This window comes from Cetorhinus maximus, chromosome 12 (assembly GCF_964194155.1).
Source record: "Cetorhinus maximus chromosome 12, sCetMax3.hap1.1, whole genome shotgun sequence".
Classification (NCBI taxonomy): Eukaryota; Metazoa; Chordata; class Chondrichthyes; order Lamniformes; family Cetorhinidae; genus Cetorhinus; species Cetorhinus maximus.
In genome coordinates, this window is record NC_135890.1 from 25,532,957 (window position 1) to 25,553,092 (window position 20,136).

At 41.0% G+C, this 20,136-nt stretch overlaps 1 protein-coding gene across 5 annotated transcripts in view; it reads left to right on the plus strand.

Annotated features, from left to right (window-relative positions):
• reln (reelin) overlaps positions 1-20,136 on the plus strand; it is a 366,824-nt gene that overhangs the window by 133,485 nt on the left and 213,203 nt on the right. For all 5 annotated transcript variants that reach the window (XM_078553223.1, XM_078553220.1, XM_078553221.1 and 2 more), the window contains 3 exons: positions 5,975-6,026; positions 14,992-15,088; positions 15,553-15,793. In XM_078553223.1, coding sequence (XP_078409349.1) covers positions 5,975-6,026; positions 14,992-15,088; positions 15,553-15,793 — 390 coding nt within the window. The remainder of the gene's footprint in view (positions 1-5,974; positions 6,027-14,991; positions 15,089-15,552; positions 15,794-20,136) is intronic.

The window sequence follows — 20,136 nt, forward strand, 5'->3', positions numbered from 1 at the left end:
TAATACTTTTCATCTGCTAATATCACGGTCATTTTTCTTATGTGCTGGAAGTCAGGCTGTTGGGGATGTAAATATGGTAATTGGAATAAGAGTTAGAGTGACTGTAAGAGTCTAAAACTAACAGTAAGAAGCGGTTTTGATATGTTAATGAACCAAGAGGAACTTCAATCAGAGTTTTACATAAAGCAATAACAGGAGTATTTTTAATTGAGTTGTTTTAGCTAAAAGGGGGACATATGTAGGTTGTAAAAGGTGTAAGTAAGGTAAAGCTAGGGTAAGTTTGTTTTTGTAAGTCTAAGAGCTGAAGTAAATAATAATCTGATCAAATCTTGGAAGAAAGTATTTCTAAAGAGACTGGTTGAGACAATGGAGAAATCAAAAGAAGGGAATGCATTTAAGGAAATACTGATTCTTAGGTGGGGGTGGCTGGTCAGATCTGCCAGAAAACAGCAGGGTGGCTGGTCAGATCTCCCAGAAGACAGCAGGGTGGCTGGTCAGATCTCCCAGAAGACAGCAGGGTGGCTGGTCAGATCTCCCAGAAGACAGCAGGGTGGCTGGTCAGATCTCCCAGAAGACAGCAGGATAGCTGGTCAGATCTCTCAGAAGACAGCAGGGTAGCTGGTCAGATCTCCAAGAAGACAGTGAGAATAAGGCAGACCGGGAGAACCAGGTATTATCAGCCTCAGAGGGTACCACAAGGAAAAAAGCACTGTGTGGTAAAAGTTACTGGAATTCCATAGATTTTGAAATCTACAAGGATAGTTGCTGAACAGAAAAGGGGACGGTTGGGTCTGAGGGTAGTTAAGTTAAGATCTTGTGGAACTGTTTTAAAGTACTGTTTACTGTGTAAAGCCATTCTTGTGTTTAAGTGTAATTGTGTTTTACTTTCTCTATTTTCTTTAATAAACGTTTAATCTACTATAAAATCATCACAAGTAGTCAGGGGCATCATTTCCTGATTTCAGAACCTCTCCTCATACTATACAAATTGCAACAAACTTTGGTAGCTGTTTCAAGTTACCCTCTGGGATTTGGGCAACTCAGTATTTACCATCAGTTGTGTCATAACAAACTCCATTCCAATCTGGACTAAATGTGAAGAGCAATTCCTTTGTGTAAAACAATTTTCATCTTACTTTTCATCCGGAGTCTTTTTTATTGTCCACATGATGTGAAGCAGCAGAAACAATGAGAAATCATTTAGTGGGTTGACTGAATGTCAGGAAAGGACTGACATTTTCTTCTAGGAATATATGATATGTAAGAAACAGATGTCACAGTTTGTTCAAGAGTAGACAAATTTAGTTACTTAAAAACAAAACACTCTCTCAACCCTAAAGTCTTCAAAATGTTTGACAAGGAGTGTGGCACCATTCGTAAAGAGAAAAGGAATATCCCAGCTCTGCCATTCCATGAGACCATCATTCCACTGAGACTGCCATTCCACTGAGACTGCCATTCCACCGAGACTGCCATTCCACTGAGACTGCCACTCCACGACACTACCATTCCACCGAGACTGCCACTCCACCGAGACTGCCACTCCACGACACTGTCATTCCACTGAGACTGCCATTCCATGAGACTGCCTTTCCACTGAGACTGCCATTCCACTGAGACTGCCACTCCACGACACTACCATTCCACCGAGACTGCCATTCCACTGAGACTGCCTTTCCACTGAGACTGCCATTCCACTGAGACTGCCACTCCACGACACTACCATTCCACCGAGACTGCCATTCCACTGAGACTGCCTTTCCACTGAGACTGCCTTTCCACTGAGACTACCATTCCACCGAGACTGCCATTCCACTGAGACTGCCTTTCCACCGAGGCTGCCATTCCACTGAGACTGCCATTCCACCGAGACTGTCATTCCACCGAGACTGTCATTCCACCGAGACTGCCTTTCCACTGAGACTGCCACTCCACGACACTGTCATTCCACTGAGATTGCCAATCCATGAGACTGTCTTTCCACTGAGACTGCCACTCCACGAAACTGCCTTTCCACTGAGACTGCCTTTCCACAAAACTACCTTTCCACTGAGACTGCCTTTCCACTAAGACTGCCTTTCCACTGAGACTGCCACTCCACAAAACAACCTTTCTACTTAGACTGCCATTCCACTGAGACTGCCATTCCACTGAGACTGCCATTCCACTGAGACTGCCTTTCCACTGAGACTGCCATTCCACTGAGACTGCCATTCCACTGAGACTGCTATTCCACTGAGACTGCCATTCCACTGAGACTGCCTTTCCACTGAGACTGCCATTCCACTGAGACTGCCTTTCCACTGATAGTTCCTTTCCACTGAGACTGCCATTCCACTGAGACTGCCTTTCCACTGAGACTGCCATTCCACTGAGACTGCCTTTCCACTGAGACTGCCTTTCCACTGAGACTGCCAATGCATACAACTACCTTTCCACTGAGAGTGCCTTTCCACTAAGACTGCCTTTCCACTGAGACTGCCTTTCCACAAAACTACCTTTCCACTGAGACTGCCTTTCCACTGAGACTGCCTTTCCACTGAGACTCCCATTCCACTGAGACTGCCATTCCACTGAGACTGCCTTTCCACTGAGACTGCCTTTCCACAAAACTACCTTTCGAATGAGACTGCCTTTCCACTGAGACTGCCTTTCCACTGAGACTGCCTCCACTGAGACTGCCTTTCCACAAAACTACCTTTCCACTGAGACTGCCTTTCCACTGAGACTGCCTTTCCACTGAGACTGCCTTTCCACTGAGACTCCCATACCACTGAGACTGCCTTTCCACTGAGATTGCCTTTCCACTGAGACTGCCTTTCCACTGAGACTGCCTTTCCACTGAGACTCCCATTCTACTGAGACTGCCATTCCACAGAGACTGCCATTCCACCGAAACTGCCATTCCATGAAACTCCCTTTCCATTGTGACTGCCATTCCACTGAAACTGCCATTCCATGAAACTACCTTTCCACTGAGACTGCCTTTCCACTGAGACTGCCATTCCACTGAGACTGCCTTTCCACTGAGACTGCCTTTCCACTGAGACTGCCTTTCCACTGAGACTGCCTTTCCACTGAGACTGCCATTCCAGTGAGACTGCTATGTGTGGGTGTTCCTTTATCTAATTAGTATTTAGTTATGTTTCAAAGGGCAAACAATCATGCAGGCAATTTGTAATTGTTTCATGTTTGGCTTTCATTTTTTCTTTATTTACTGTTAATTTACTTACAATCTCATCTATTCTTGAATCTTAATGACCATCAGTTTAACAATTTTAGTACTACAATTCTTTTCAGATAGGTGGAATTTCAGTGCTAAAGTAGAAAAAAATAATTTTCTGTACATTTGCAAAGGGTGGGTTATGGAGAAGAATTAGGCATATGTTTTGAGCTGCTGTATTGATCTTAATTCTGAGTTTCATTCTGATCTACATCCTGTTTTCCAAAGTACATCATCATGTTCTGCAGGTATCATTAGGAGCGTGATGATTACTTATAACAGTTCTGACATAGTTCATGGTCACACACATCAAATGAAAATCATTGTGAAGTTCCCCAATGATTCAGTGGGACAGTGCTAACTTTGTGACAATGAGCCATTGAGTTCAAGAAAGTCTCAGTTTAATCCCTGGCTTCTGCTGATTTAGTTGGTTATACCTGGAGCAGCAGTTTGGGTGGGGTGTTACTGGTCTCAGTAACCCCGACATAGGAAGGGAAAAATATTCAGTGAAAGATGGCCCTCCTGATTGCTATCCAGTGGCCACTGTTTGAAAGTGTGAGAAGATATGAAGATACTAATGAATTTGGCCGTAATGGTCTGAGGATCAGCCTTGGCTGTGATTTCAAAGAGCCTGTCAACGCCTAATCTCTGGGTTTCCACAGTAGGAGTAGCCACATGGCTAAGTAGCTTTAGACTGTGAATCTGTACCACAGGAAAAGTTGGTGGGTTGGATCTTCCTCCATTAATCCTAAAAAATAAAGAGATTCGAGGTGGGAATACTTTCAATGGATGCCCACACTGCTGTAAATGATACTGTCTGTTCCCCTGCTTTATCCCAGCAGGGAACTTGGCTGTCTGACATTGATCATCCACTGAAATTAAATAAACAATGGGAGTATAAATCCCTGGAAGCCGGATGATTTCACTGTCTCCCAGTACCTCCAACCCAGGGGCCACCAGTAGGGGGATATCAGTATACCACAGGATAGTGGCAGTAAGCCCATTGGTGATAATGTATGAGAAAGCACACCTGGTAATGGGAACATCTCCCTTTCTTCAGGCACTGAACTTGCAGCTGGAACTCCTACAGATCAAGAAGACCTTTTCCAAAATCATTGGCTGCTTTGTCCCCTCCAAGAAATGCCCCTCCTCCTTGTAGCAAATATTCTGCTGTAATGCACTGGATTTTCTTGACTAGCAGCAATAAGCTTCCCCTGTGTAGAGGGGATCCAGGTGGGAGCTCATCCTGAACATTAAATGATCCTCAACCAGCAAAACTGGGACAGGGTCTGGTTGGTTAGAGGAAGTCCCACCCCATCCCTTCTCCAGCAGTGAAGCTGTCCCAAAAGAAAATCCAACCCATTGACCTCAAAAGAAGAGATGAGAAAAGGGTAGAAAACTAGTAGAAAATTGCAAAAGCCCAAATTGTGAACTTTTCAGTGGCTTATGATATCTGTATGCAGAGTTGTACAGTATGATATAAAGAAAGCAATGTCTTTTTCTAATCCCATAGTAGGATGATTCTAATGAGCTGCTTGACTGGAAACTCTTCAGCCTCTTTACTCCTGCTAAGTGGGTTGAAACCTTATTAAGAATCAGACCTTGTATTACAGAGCGGGGAGGCAGCTCTGCACAAGATTGAAAGCATACTCAAAGACTTGTGTATATTCTTGCTAAAGATCTCCTCTAACAGCTGAAAACTATGTCCAGTCAGATGGGTTTGTACAGCTGCAACCCAATTCTAGATGGAGCAGAATTTTGTACACAAAATTATTCATAAAGCACAAATGAAGAGCATGTGAAATATTGATGATTAATCAGTCATCAGCATTTGGGTACAATCTGGATTGCGAGTCATCCAATTTATCTTGTGAATAGCAGCCATTTCAAATGACAAATGAAGCAATTGTAGGGCCTGTGGGATAGATGGATGCAAAACATCATAGATACACTGATTACATTGCTAATTAACTGACTATTAACGCCTGGCTTGATCTGACAGTTATGCTCAGTTTATACGCCCAGATGTCAGCAACAAGTCAGCCTTCTTTGTTAAAGTCACAGTCAACTTTCGGCTACTGCTTTTACAAATGCTACTGTATTAATTTCGAGTATCAATATTTAAACTTTTTTTGGCTTTGTGACCAGTGTTAATGAGGATTTCTCAACTGAAAGTGTATCTGGTGACTGTAAATCTAATGATAGTTCAGCATTTTGCAGAAGCAACCTAGATTATAACATGAAGAAACATCAAAGTGAGCATAACACATTTTGGGTGTGAATTTTTAAAAAATTGTTACCTTGTAAAGTACACACTGACTCGGTTGAACTAATTAAAAAAAGAATTGGATCAATTCCAGATTTGGCAGAAGGCTGAAAAATATGGGTTTGAGGTAAGAAGATGGAAAATGATCAGATCAGCTCTGAAAATAGGTTCTAGTGACAGAGTCAGCCACAGGGGCTGCATCTCCTTTCTTATTCTTACATCCTTATGTTCCTCTTGACATTTCATTGCAGTTTCATTTTCAGCTTTAGATGCAATTATGATGGTTTGAGTGGAAATTCTGATTCACGCTTTCTCAATTAGCCTGATTGCTCACACCACTAAGAGCCAAATTCCTCATCTGAAAGCTTAATTGCTTTCGGGCAGGTATCTGAAGTGACATCAGCCAAAGAGCATTCTAATTCAATTATTTCAGCAGTTAAGGTCAAGATGTTTCCTTTTCTAATTCTCTTTTCCTTTTTTTCTAGACCACTGTTATGCTTAATACAACCACAGCATCTGTTCTTCAGTTCTCTATTGGTAAGTAATATTCACCTTTTCTTCACTTATCCAGCTCAATTAACATTGAAGCAGCATTGTGAAATCTTTGGGATGAAGTAACTTTCACTTCAAATAACTTCCATTTTAATAAAGCAAACATTTTACAACCTGTTGAAAGCAAACATTTAAAATGGTCTTCATTTCTTTCAGATATACTCTAGAGGAATATTGTTTTCTTTCAATTAAGCCGTTGTATTAATGACCTTATTGAAAGAAAGAAACAGGACTTGCATTTATATAACACCTTTCATGACCCCCAGGACATCCTAAAACACTTTATAGCCAATTAATTACTTTTGAAGTGTATTCACTGTTGTAATGCAGAAACCACTGCAGCCAATTTACACACAGCAAGGTCCCAATTTTATAATGATCAGAAATTTGCTTTTGTAATTTTGCTTGTGGGATAAACATCAACCAGGTCACTGGGGAGAACTCCCCTGCTGTTCTTGAAAATAGTGCTATACTTCATGCCCACAAGAAAGAGCAGGCAAGCCCTCTTGCAGTGTGACATTCAAGTGTCAGCTTGGATTTTTGTGCTCAAACTTCTGGAGTGGGACTTAAACTCACAACATTCTAGGTATAGGTAAGACTGCTACCAACTGAGCTGGAGCTGGCACACACACATAAATTATAACTGTATGTTGCCTGTGAAAATTTCTCATACCTTAAAAAGCAATTTGTGCAAAGCTTTTTCAAATAAGCTTTTTCTCAACACTCAAACAGTTTTTACTTTAGCTTGTTGCAGATCATAATAGAAATGAATGAAAATGCAATTGCAGTGCATCCAAACTTCTGTTATTTTTAACTTTCCATCTGTGATAGAAAAATTATTATAAGTAATGTTTGGGGGAGCCTGTTGAAGCAATAGTTTGGTGCTCGTAAACACAATGGTGTGAGGGAGTTTGAAGAAACTTCATCACCACAATATCTCGCATGGCATATTTTAAATCTCAGCCAAGAAAGTTCACGGAGGCAAGATTGAAGATGAGGCATTTCGCATTGGTATTTATACTTTTCTGTGAGAAAGATTGCCATTCAATTATTGATACACTCCTGTGGTTCCCTGTAAATGTTGCTACACCCACAAGGTACTATTTCAAATCTGGCAGACTTCCAGAGACTACTGTCCTAACTCCCATAAGACAGGGCCAGCTACCCAAAGTAAATCAGTGCTTTCAGCAGAGAAAGATTCCTTATTAGGTGCTGCCACAAAAAGAATGTCCTATTACGTTAACAAACGTAGTAATCAGATAAAGATTAGACAGAATTTTGATTACCTCAATGATCGCCTGAGATGCTCATAGACCAAGCACCAATGCATCAGAGATAAAGTCATCCTATGTTAGCCTTGAGTGTAACCCTGTTGACCAGTCCAAGAACAACAACAACGTGAGTCTGTCTGCCATGCAAAGTTCTGCATCTTATAGGAACAGGAGGAGGCCATTTAGCCCCTCGAGCCTGTTCCGCCATTCAGAATCACAGTGCAGAAGCGGCCCTTCGGCCCATCAAGTCTGCACCGACATGTGAGAAACACCTGACTTACCTACCTAATCCCATTTACCAGCCCTTGGCCCATAGCCTTGAATGTTATGATTTGCCAAGTGCTCATCCAGGTACTTTTTAAAGGATGTGAGGCAACCCGCCTCCACCACCCTCCCAGGCTGTGCATTCCAGACTGTCACCACCCTCTGGGTAAAAGAGTTTTTCCTCACATCCCCCCTAAACTTCCTGCCCCTCATCTTGAACTTATGCCTCCTTGTGACTGACCCTTCAACTAAGGGGAACTGCTGCTCCCTATCCACCCTGTCCATGCCCCTCATAATCTTGTACACCTCGATCAGGTCGCCCCTCAGTCTTCTCTGCTCCAACAAAAACAACCCAAGTCTATCCAACTTCTCTTCATAACTTAAATGTTTCATCCCAGGCAACATCCTGGTGAATCTCCTTTGCACCCCCTCCAGTGCAATCACATCCTTCCTATAATGTGGCGACCAGAACTGCACACAGTACTCCAGCTGTGGCCTCACCAAGGTTCTATACAACTCCAACATGACCTCCCTACTTTTGTAATCTATACCTCGATAGGTAAAGGCAAGTGTCCCATATGCCTTTTTCACCACCCCACTATCATGCCCCTCCGCCTTCAGAGATCTATGGACACACATGCCAAGGTCCCTTTGTTCCTCAAAACTTCCTAGTGTCATGCCATTCATTGAATACTTCCTTGTCAAATTACTCCTTCCAAAGTGTATCACCTCACACTTTTTAGGGTTAAATTCCATCTGCCACTTATCTGCCCATTTGACCATTCTGTCTATATCTTCCTGTAGCCCAAGACACTCAACCTCACTGTTAACCACCCAGCCAATCTTTGTGTCATCGCAAACTTACTAATCCTACCCCCTACATCATCACCTAAGTCGTTTATATAAATGACAAATAATAGGGGACCGAGCACAGATCCCTGTGGTACGCCACTGGACACTGGCTTCCAGTCACTAAAGCATCGTTCTGTCATCACCCTCTGCCTCCTACAACTAAGCCAAGTTGTAATGTATTGAGATCATGGCTGACCTGTGACCTAACTCCATATAACTGCCTTTGCCTATTTCCCTTAATATCTTCGGTTAAGAAAAATCTATCAATCTCAGATTCAAAATTAATAATTGATCTCGAATCAATTGCCATTTGTAGATGAGAGTTCCAACCTTCTACCACCTTTTGAAGTGCTTCCTAATTTCACTGCTGAAAAGTCTGGCTCTAATCTTTAGACTATGCCCCTGGCCCTAGACTCCACAACCAGTGGAAATAGCATAGATGGAGAGAAACCATCCATGTTTTCCTTAATATCTTGAAAACTTTGATTTCACCCCTTAACTTTCTAAATTCCAGGGAATGCAAATCAAGTTTGTGTAATCTCTCCTCATAATGTAACCCTCGGTATCATTCTGGTAAATCTCCCTCCAAGGCAAGTATATATCCTGCCTAACGTGTGGTGCCAGAACTGCTCTCAGTACTCCAGGTCTGACCAGTGCTTTGTATAACTGAAACACGTCTTCTAACCCCTTGTATTCTAGCCCTCTAGATATAAAGACCAGCATTCCATTGGGCTTATTGATTATTTTCTTTACCTCTTCATAACATTTAAATGATCTCTGCAAGGGAGACCGAAGAGGCACGAGGAGCTAAGTCCAACATGCTGCCCTGCTGGCCCCACCCACACCCCCAAACCCCATTTTCAGTTTATTTTTACCTTCTACTTTATTATTGGGTCTCCCCAGAGAGAGGGCATTTCCTGGTCAAGGCAGCTGGGATACTATCTGTAACACTTAAATCTGCTGCCAGTAGGCACAAGAGAGAAAGAGCCTGGGCAATTGATGTCAGATTCTGCTGTAAGAAAGCAGTGACTCCTTGTAGATGGAGGCTCCACCCCTGTGGTGTCATTGGATTTTTAAGAGATGGGTGGAAGTTCACTACTCCTTATAAGGCTGACCAGAAGCTGGATTTTCCTATGGGCTCAGGAAAACCCAACCAGCAAACTTTTATGGCTTCTGATCCATATGTGACTTTGCCCAGGGACTTGGTTTATTCACACAAGGGTTCACAGCGCATTTTGCGAACCGCGATAAAGCTCGTGAGAAGTGTGGGAATGGAAGTAGGTTCTCCAACACAGCAGCCCAGCTCCCAACATTGTTAAAGGCTTCCTAAACCTCACCCACCTCATCCCCCCCCCCCTCCCCCCACTACCCCCATGCCACCTCATGCCCCTTCAGGTCACCCATGCCACCCTATACCACCTCAGATTGTCCACGCCATCTCCATGCCCCCTCAGATACCCATGCCATCTCCATGACACCTCCATACCCCCATGTATCCTTCATAGCCGCTCACCCAGTATCCGCTATGTATAGTCCTCAGGAACCATGCAATAGCAATGGGAATTATTCTAACATCATTGGAAAAAAATTAAACCTCCAACAAGCTAATAAAATCCTGAATACAAACCAACTATTATTGATACTAGAAAAATAAATACTCCAGTGCAAAAAATAATTGTAATCTTTTAAGTGCCTATTAGTTTGTTATCAAACAAGAAACCACATAAAAAACATATTCTCTTATTACAGCCTCTTAAAGCCTTTAATCAGTCTTGGATCAATAGACCACCTGCTGAATTGAAGCAGATAGTAACTTTTGAAACCCAGCCAAGAATCTATAATGGCTGCACTTGTCATAACAAAAGCTTCCAGCCACATTGCCTGAAATTGACATAACAGATTGGTATCCTATTTCCATTTCAAAGCAAAGTGCCTGTCAATCAACAGAGGGGAGCAGATGCAGACCTTTTTTTCAACTTTCAAAAGCAGGGTTGTTTTCATAACCAGAGCTGTCTGTCAATTAAATCACAGCACAACACAAGAAAGCAGAGCCTGACAGGGCTTTCTTTTTTTGCATTTTTAATGCATTATGGTACTTTTGACAATTGGAAAAGTTATGCCATGCTTTACGATAATTACACAGTGGTCAATATAAGGGTCAACTTACCTTTGTAGGTCTGATCCTATAATGAATCACTGCATTAAAAACACATCTGCATTACAATACAGCATCTAATAGTGACATTCGAAAGGGTCAAAACATTTTACACTTACCTTTCATATGTTCCTGACATCTCAGCACATTTCTCCCAGTGGTCATGAACTCTCTAAGGAGGCGTGTTTTTTTTTTACAGCTTCGAAAATCCACATGCGGTGGCCTGAGGGGGTATGAGGTGGCATGGGGGGTTGATGAGGGGGTGAGTTTTAGGAGGTCTTTAAATTATGTTGGGAGCTGGGCTGTTGTGTTGGAGAACCAAGCTGGGCCTTCTCGTTGGCCCGCATCTATTCCCACATTCCTCACAAACTCCATCATGGTTCACAAAATGCACCGCGAAGCCCCCGTGTGTAAGGACCAAAATTCCCAGGCAAAGTCACATATGGGTCGGGGTGTGGTCCTCATAATGGAGACCCTAATGTGCGTTTTGCATCCAAGGCCTTTCCGACCTGCGAAAAGGCTACGTGAAAATGGTGTGGGTCGGGAAGGCACAGGAAATTTGTTTATTCCAACAAAAAAAAAAGTTCAGTGTTTCAAAACACAATTCACAGCTCCATTGGGAGATGAAAATCCGGCCCTGGGAATTGATGGAGTTGGTATGAATCCAGCCAAACCAGGCCCCTCCTTTTTTCCAGTAAGTTCTATTGGATTCCTAGTGGAGACGTGATGAGAGACAGAACCCTTGAGGAATTTGAACAATGATCTTTCTCCTTCATTCCACTTTTTTCACTCGTTCATTTATATTTGCATGCTGAATTGATCTATTTCGCTGAAGAGTCAAATCCAAGATTAATTTAAGCATAACTCATTGTTTTAATAAGTCTTTCATTTACAATATTGTCTTAACAGCACACGTGATGCAATACTTGAGATGAAGCTGTACATAAAAATAAAAACTAATCACTCATTCATGTTAAGCTGTAGGATTTAGTTTTAAATGCTAAGCTATTGATGGAAAAGCACAAGTTATTTTTTTTTTGCTGGTAAAAACGTCAAAGATTACATTAGTGAATTAAAGATGAGTGCTACACAAGGGTACCTCATGAAGATAATGGATGGATTGGGACATATATATAAGGCCCTTTAACTCTTGATTCTTTTATGGCATTTAGGGACAGTGTCCAAATAAAACATTTTGAATAGCAACCTTTCATGTAGTAATAGAGATTAGTTGAGGAGAAAATTAAATAGAATTATATTAATTGTATCACCTTTTTTTCCTGATGAGCAGATGGTGGAACAGCCTAAGCTCCCTTTATCCTTTTGTAAAATAGACGGAATTTGGTCGTGGCCCCTTACTCCAGCTGCAGTTCAAATTTCTAATGAACTATAGTTTTAAATGCAATTATTTGAAATATATCCCATGAATAAAATTAATGTCATGCCATGTACAGAATGTCTCTTTAATAAGGTACTTAACCCTTCCATTGCTAAGTGCTCCTTTTTAGATTTTCAAATCAGCCTGTTTCATTTAGTGTTAATTTCCTTCAGTTGGGAAGGTAAATGGTGTTGCCTGTGACAGTAAAAGTGATGTTGCTTTTTCTGCCTAGTGATGGAGTGCTCTTCTGGTGATTGGTTTATCACCAGGGCAACTCACCAAATATATTTTAACCCAATCTCCTTGGAATGGTTTTACAAATTGTTAACCTTTTAGGCTGATATTTTTAAATTGACTTTTTAAAATTTGTTTTGCTCCATTTTCTTGACCAAATTTTCAATTGACAGCAGAGGGGGACTGGCTGGCGGGCCTGCTATTTCCTTGCAAGCGGTGGGTCTCCAGACTCGGGAGCCTACCCACCATCCTGGCCACCTCCTCAAATAACATCCTCTGGGTCCTGATGCTGGCATGTGCAGATTCCCGACCTGCACTTCTTCTCAATAGTGGGATCTGGACCCACAAATGAAAATTCAGCCCCTCCTTTCTTTTCAGACTTGATGTTGCCCTGCACCATCCTCTGATCAAAAGGGTGGTCAGTGATTTGTCCATCTTCAGCCAGCTACATGGAGCTACATTGGAGAGGTCTAAGGGACAACCACCACTTCCTTTGGGGATGTAATACCGCCTTCACTCATGGCACTTGAGATCAAGAAGTCATGAATATCAATTAAAGTACTTGCTACCTGTTACCCTGTTAACTGATTCCAATTGATGTACATTGCTGTACATGGTGAAACAGAGCTCAGTGTCTAAGAAAGCATATAGGAATTTCACACCTAAAAGTAAAATATTGTTCATGTGACAGTGACCATACCTTCAAATGTCAGATCCTTAATTAGACCTTGAAGTGCAACCAAAGTAAGAGATCTGAGAAAGCACAGTTCCACCTAACTGCTTCATTATCTGCTCATACCACCGATAAATGAAAAATATGAATGTTTTAATAGAATATGGTACAAAAAACATTTCTGTTCTTTTTGATATGGTTACTGGACCTAAGTTCACAATTTATTTGTATTACATTTTAGAAAGTGGTTATGAACCATCCCTACACTGCTAAACATTTTGATGTCTGGAACCTTGTTTGAATGAGAGCAGAGATTTTTCAAAGGAGCATTTTTAAAAAATAAAACTGCATTATAGTTTCAAAGTGTTGTCAAAATGTAAAGTTAGATAATTCATGCAGAAATCAGTTCCTGTCAGAAAGCTATGGTGAATTTGTGTTTAATTAGACCTTCAGGACACCATCATTCAATATCAATAGGAATTACAGCCAGTCAATCTATCAAGCAGGTTTATCAGAGAACAATCATCCTAGCTGGATTAAATCACAAGCAAAATATCTTTTGTTCTAGTGCTTTTTTGATATTTGTAGCTGCTGAAAGTTTAACAGCAAGCATCAGTCATACCTTGTTTAAAATGAGACTGTTTTTAAAAAAAAACCCAGCATAGCGTGTTGATAAAAAATCCTCAGTGGATTACTCTGGTCTCAGCTGTCCATGTCTATATTGGTAGGCCGCTTTCTGGTATGTAATTGCTTTCAGTTCCCAGTTAGGCAGTTAAGTGGAGCACTGCATGAAAGTAAGCTGCTAAGCTCAGTTAAGGTGAACTGCGTGAGGGGAGGAAAAAGGAGGTAGCATCTAACTATCCTTGCTTGAATTGCAGTTTGTACTAAAAGATGATAGAAGAGGAACATTTGTGAGTGGTTGTGGCGACCTTCACAGCTCCAGCCATGATACCCTCCTGGCTTGGGCATGAGGAGGCAGAAACCTCCATAACTCCAGCCATGATACCCCCTTGACTTGGGCATGAGGAGGCAGAAACCTCCATAACTCCAGCCATGATACCCCCTTGACTTGGGCATGAGGAGGCAGAGGCCCAGTGACAACAGCTGTGAAAAGGACTAATGGGACGAAATAGACAGAGAGAGAGAAATAAGTTGTGGCATTTGCAGGGGATCAAGATTGCGGTACTGTGAAGAAACATCAAGTCAGGGCCTGGCGGTTGCCTATAGGCCACACGTAAGCCCTCACACAAAAACTACATTGGAAAGACAGGAATGGGATCTTCTGCTTGCCGGTTTTGTTGGGGATTGTTACTTCGTATGAAAAGACCTCCCGAGGAGGCAGAAAATTCCATTAAATATGAAACAAATAAGATTTTCAGAGGGAAAAAAATACAATACAATTGTAGTATTGGACTCCGTTCATAATTAGCAGATCAAAATGTAGCCTTTAACTTCTAGTCTGCAGCATTTTTGTTGGAACTCATTGATAAAATTCATGGATCATTTTATAGACCTCGGTGAGTTCAAAAAGACTGTTCTGTTAGTCAAAAACTGCTTCTGATTAACTTGTGTTTGAAAACTGTTAATGTTCTTTGTACAATGTATATATCTTGTTTGCAGCTGTGGTGAACCAACACAGTGCTGACCAGGTGTTGCATCTGATAGAGCGAGAGATACATGTTATTGTTTTCTGCCCGTTCATGCACCAAATATCAGGTTTCTGTCCTGACTATGTATTATTTATTACTCCTCATAGATGTGCCAAAGCTACATGTGCGGCCAAGCTGTTAAAACGGCAATAAGCACTTTTATGGCAGGTGAACCCATTTGCATTACCAACTCCCTAATATTTCTTTAAATTTATTCATTCTTCCCTCTTGGGAAAAGTGACAGATTACTTTCCAGGATTGTGATTTATCGTCTATATATCATACATGTCACATAAATCATACACAATTCCATATTTACATTTAACAACAAATCAGCCAATAATTTCATCATAAGTCAAACGCATGAAAGGCTGAAGACTAATATGGGGGCGATGGAAGGCCATTGCTATGGTCGCTGATGCTTCCATCAGATCTTTTTCTGATGACTTTTTTCCCCTTTGATCTGTCTTCCAGGGTCTGGTACATGTCGCTATAGCTATACTGATCCCAGTATCGTCGTGTCCTACAGCAAGAACACCTCAGCCGATTGGATTGCTCTGGAGAAAATTAGGTTTGTAGGAAAGCACATTAATGGTAAGAAACTAGAAAGAGGAGGGGGAGACTTATGTCACCATACTGTGCTGCTACTACACTCTCATTCCCATAGCTTGGTTTTAGAATTGGGTAATATGGGTGCCCTTGCAGAGGTTAAACATGATCACTAGCCAAAAGGTTATGAAGTTGATCCTATAGCTGACTTGCTCAGTTGGGGAAGTTCTTTGTAACTTTAACTGTTGCTAAGTGGAATAGTGCACACAAGCAAGAAATTAAAATAAGGGAGGGAAATGCTTGCATTGCCCTGTTTGCTTGATTGGTATCTTCTACAGATTGATAGTAATAGTTGAGAATATGTAATCACCCTTTTACTATGTGAAGAGAATATGAGATGATAAGTGGGTTACAGAAGTGAAAGGTAGAGAGCAAAATGAAATAAATCACAAAAAAGATAAATGACATGCGTTTCTTAAATAACAGGGCTCCATCTAACACCAGCACCGTTATCCACATAATCTATCTTCCCCAAGACGCCAAAGGTGAAAATATTAAATTTAAATGGAAGCAAGAGTATCTTCATGCAAGTGACGTATATGAGGCCTGTTGGGCCCTGGATAACATACTGATCATCAATGCTGCCCACAAACAGATGCTTCTGGAAGATAACCTAGACCCAGTCGACACAGGCCACTGGCTTTTTTTCCCTGGAGCCACAGTAAAGGTTTGCTCCAATTAATTCCCTTAACTTAATCATTTACTGTTTTGTACATACTCATCTCTTTGCTATGTCTTAATTCTAATTGGTAAGCTTTATACCTCTGTGGAGCAGTCATGCCTAGTGACTTAATCTGTTAAAATATGACAGTCATTAAAAGTCTTTGCTGTTGGAAGGGCACATTAATTTAAACCTGCTTACAAATGACATTTAGTGCTTTTCTATACAGAATTTGTATTGCAATTATGCCTTGGTCCGTCTGGCTATCAAATATGTCCTTCCGTCTGGCTGGGTTGAATGACATCTTCTTAATTTAGGAAATTTATGATGTTCACTTGTTCTGAAATGAAGGTGTTGAGGGCAGATTCCTCTCCATCTGTCACCAGCCATTTGCAATCTGCCATTTCCCAAACCCAATGCTTGCAATCCAACAGCAGTAATCCTAACAAAGTGTGAGGCCCAGCTGTCGGTAAATATCATCACAACAGTGAAGCCTTAGGGAGAAAATCAAGAATTTATTTTGATATTGGTCTGTGATGTGCATCTAGCTGTGTGATAATAAATGTGACAGGAAACATTCTTAGGACATGAAGGTGAGGTCATTTAGATTTGCATGTAATGGGACAACCTTGAAATGGGAATTGTTTTAGCTCAACCTAACAACCTGCTCGCATCAGAAACAGGCCTCGTGTTCCCTACTCCCCGGATATTTTGATTATTATTTATCACCGGTGTTGAAATTGTTTACTGCGTGAAATACTTTAGAATGGGTCTATATTTTCTGCAGTTTAGAAAAATGAGAGGTGAACTCATATTGAAACATGTAAAAATTCTTGCAGGGTTTGCCAGGGTAGATGGTGAGATGGTACAGTGATAAAACTGCAAATGGGTGGGAATAGAGCATCAAATGGAGCCACTCTATTTTAACCATGCTCTTGCTCCTTCCCCATTGATCGGGGAGACTTAAAATCACTCTGCATGTCATTTATGAATGGAACTCAGAACGACCTAAAGCAAGATTATTTAAATCTTCAAAATTGTTTAAATCCGCAGTATTCCACTTTTTGTTTTGTCTAAATCTTAATTCTAGTACAGTTTTAAAGTTAAATCCATGTATTTAATGCATATAAAAATACTAATAATTGACTAACTTCATTACATTTTATAGTGTGGTTAATAATATTAGTATCAATAATGAATGGTTAATGAGAATGCTGTTATCTGCTTCAAATAACATTGTCCAATAATTTGATACAATGCAACCAAAAGCATTTAATGTTCTGTTAATTTAATGATTACAAATAAGAACTGGATTCAAATTTGGCTAAGTAGAGATTAAAAATGGGCTCTGGGCAGCAATAGGAATGCTAAAACTGGCTGCATCACTCCCTGATTAGGGAAGGGGAAAAAATTACTCAGCTTCACTGCTTTTGATCAGCATCCAGTGACCACCAGTTGGAAGTGAATGTGTGAACATCTGGTGCCCAGCTGTAATAAAAGCAAAATACTGCAGGTGCTGAAGATCTGAAATAGAAACAGAAAATGCTGGGAAAACTCAGCAGGTCTGACAGCATCTGTGGAGAGAAACAAAGTTAACATTTCAAGTCCAATGTGACTGCTCTTCAGAACCCCAACTCCAGTTCTGAAGAAGAGTCATATTGGACTTGAAACGTTGACTCTGTTTTTCTTTACACAGATGCTGCCAGACCTGCTGAATCTTTCCAGCACTTTCTGTTTTTATTAGACTAGGCTGTGATGGCTCTTACGGTTGAATAAGTCACTGACACTGACTGTTCAGGCTCTCATATGCAGATTGGACACTTGGACAAAGTGTAGGAGTTATTCTGATACATTTGGCCCTGTACCCCAGTAGCAAGTTAGATCCTTCAGGAGAGATAAAGGAAAGACAACTGCAAGAAGAAATAAACAAATTGAAGGTATGAACACAGAAAAATGTTCAGTTTTCCAGTTAGTGAACAAAACAGACCTCAAAATACAAAAATATTATAAATGCACCATATGTATATTTCTAAGACCAACTCCAAGAACGTCTAAACCCATATCAGCATCGCAAAGTATTTAGAATAATTGAAAAATACTTAAATTATAACCATTGCACAGATCCTATCTCATCATCCTGAATGTCAGTGTATTGGTTCAGGTTTTCAGATCATAAGAATCCATTTGAGGTGTAATATTGACACTGGATTTAGCTGAACGCCACATACATGCAGAAGAATGAAATAGCTCTTTAGACACCAAATTTATTTTCCCTCAAAGGGGAACAAATCATTACTTTCATTAATAATATATTTTAAGAAACCTTACGTTACAAAACAGTGACAGGTGAATGTTAGAATAGAGAGAGAAAAATAAAACAACTTCAGAATTCTTTCATGCAGTTCTACCTGTTTGCCTGTTTGCTGCAGTGATTACATATACATAGGCCCAAGTCTCCCTGACACAGTCATCCAAAGCTGCTTGGACTAGTTTGAGACATTTTGCAATTGGATAAGGCATCCTGCCTGTGGAAGGGAGAAGCTGAGGCCTAGATTAGAAAAGCAGGGAGGTTATGCTGGACCTAGTGAGAATGCAGCTAGAGTACTGCATAGCTCTGGTCACCGCATTATAGGAAAGATGTGATCACACTAGACACAGTACAGAAGGTATTTACAAGGATGTTACCAGGAATGGAGAATTTTTGCTGCAAGAAAAGATAATAGGCTGGGCTTGTTCTCTTTGGAATAGAGGAAGCTGAGTGCGGATTGAGGTGTATAAGATTATGAGGGGCCTAAATAGAATGAATAGGAAGGGCCTATTTCTATTTGTAACAAGGTCAATAACCAGGGGGAATAGATTTAAAGTAATTGGCAGAATGATTAAAGGGGAATTGAGGAGATAGTTTTCACCCAGAGGGTGGTGGGTGTATAGATCTCACTGCCCGAAAAGATGGTAAAGGCAGAAATCTTCATCGCATTTAAAGAACTCCTGGGTATGCATTTAGTGTTGTAACCAACAGGACTACAAACCAAGAATTGGAAGGTGGGATTATGTTGCGATTAGCTCTTTCTCAGCTGGTATGGACGTGATGGGTCAAATGGCCCCCTTCTATGCTGTAAATCTGCCTATGTTTCTATTTCCACTGGTGATGGAGTCAAGGTAAATTTAGTGGTTTTTTTTTGTGGGGCCTGTAGTATTTTTTAACAGGAGAATTCACCTGAAGCGCCACAAAAATAAACTCTGCACTGCAGACCAGGGACTCTGCAATCCCCCATGCCCACCCTGCGATAACGACACCCACATACTTACCTTAATGGTGGCCTGGTAGTGACCACCCACAATCTACCGAGCTGTAACCAGCTGCTTACCAGCCTGATGTAAATGAGGCTGGTGCCTCAAAATGGCATGTACAAGTGACCAATCAGCGCACTCTGCCCATTCGTTGCCCTAAATGTGAAAACTGACCCTGCAGAATCTGTGTTAGCTAAACAATGAAGTTGAGAAATTAGATCTGCCAGCTGGGGTTTGTAACTGGTTTAGGAATAAAAAAAATAACAATTCAGACATAGTTAATTAGGTTTGTTAGCATTTCAGACAAGCTCCAGAGAGTTGAGTCTTTATTTTATGTAACTTAACTGGTGTATCATTCCCAAGTAGCTAGAAACCTCTTATTAAAAAAAACATATTCCATTCAATCAAATTATGAACACAGGGTTATCAACATTAAGATTGTGACAAAGCAGAGGATGAGGCATCACAGAGGGAACTTCATTTTACATTTTACCGATACTAATTCTTCCTAAGGCTGGTTTGGAGCTGACTCTGGATATAAAAAACAGAGGCAGGTTCGGTCACCAGGACTGGCATCGGCACAAAAAAAAGTACAAGAAATCTTTGCTTTGTATCACGTTCAAGGTTGTTTGTTTTAATTAAGCTCACTGCGGTACAGATATTTAATTATAGGCGAATGTTAAGGCCAAAATCAGCTCTGTCCCTACTCTATGCTGACCCAAAGATATTCAGTCTTTAACAGGAATTTAGACACAACGTTGAGAAAGTGTGGTGCAACTAGTTAATGTTGTTAATCTATCAGAGTCAGAACATGGATACATTCTGACACAAGACATTTTTTTTAATGCAAACCTCCTGTTTCTATTGAACAACTATCTGTCCAGTTTTTCATCCCAACTGGTAGACTGGAAACCCAAGAGGTGAGAGAGGGAGGGTGTGGATAGATCCAACCACAACCTCAAACCACTGACCTCAGCAGACTTTCTGAACTCTGGGCAGCTTCTCCACTTTAAATTCCTTTGGTGAGTGAGAAAATGGAGACGACAAAAGTGAATTAA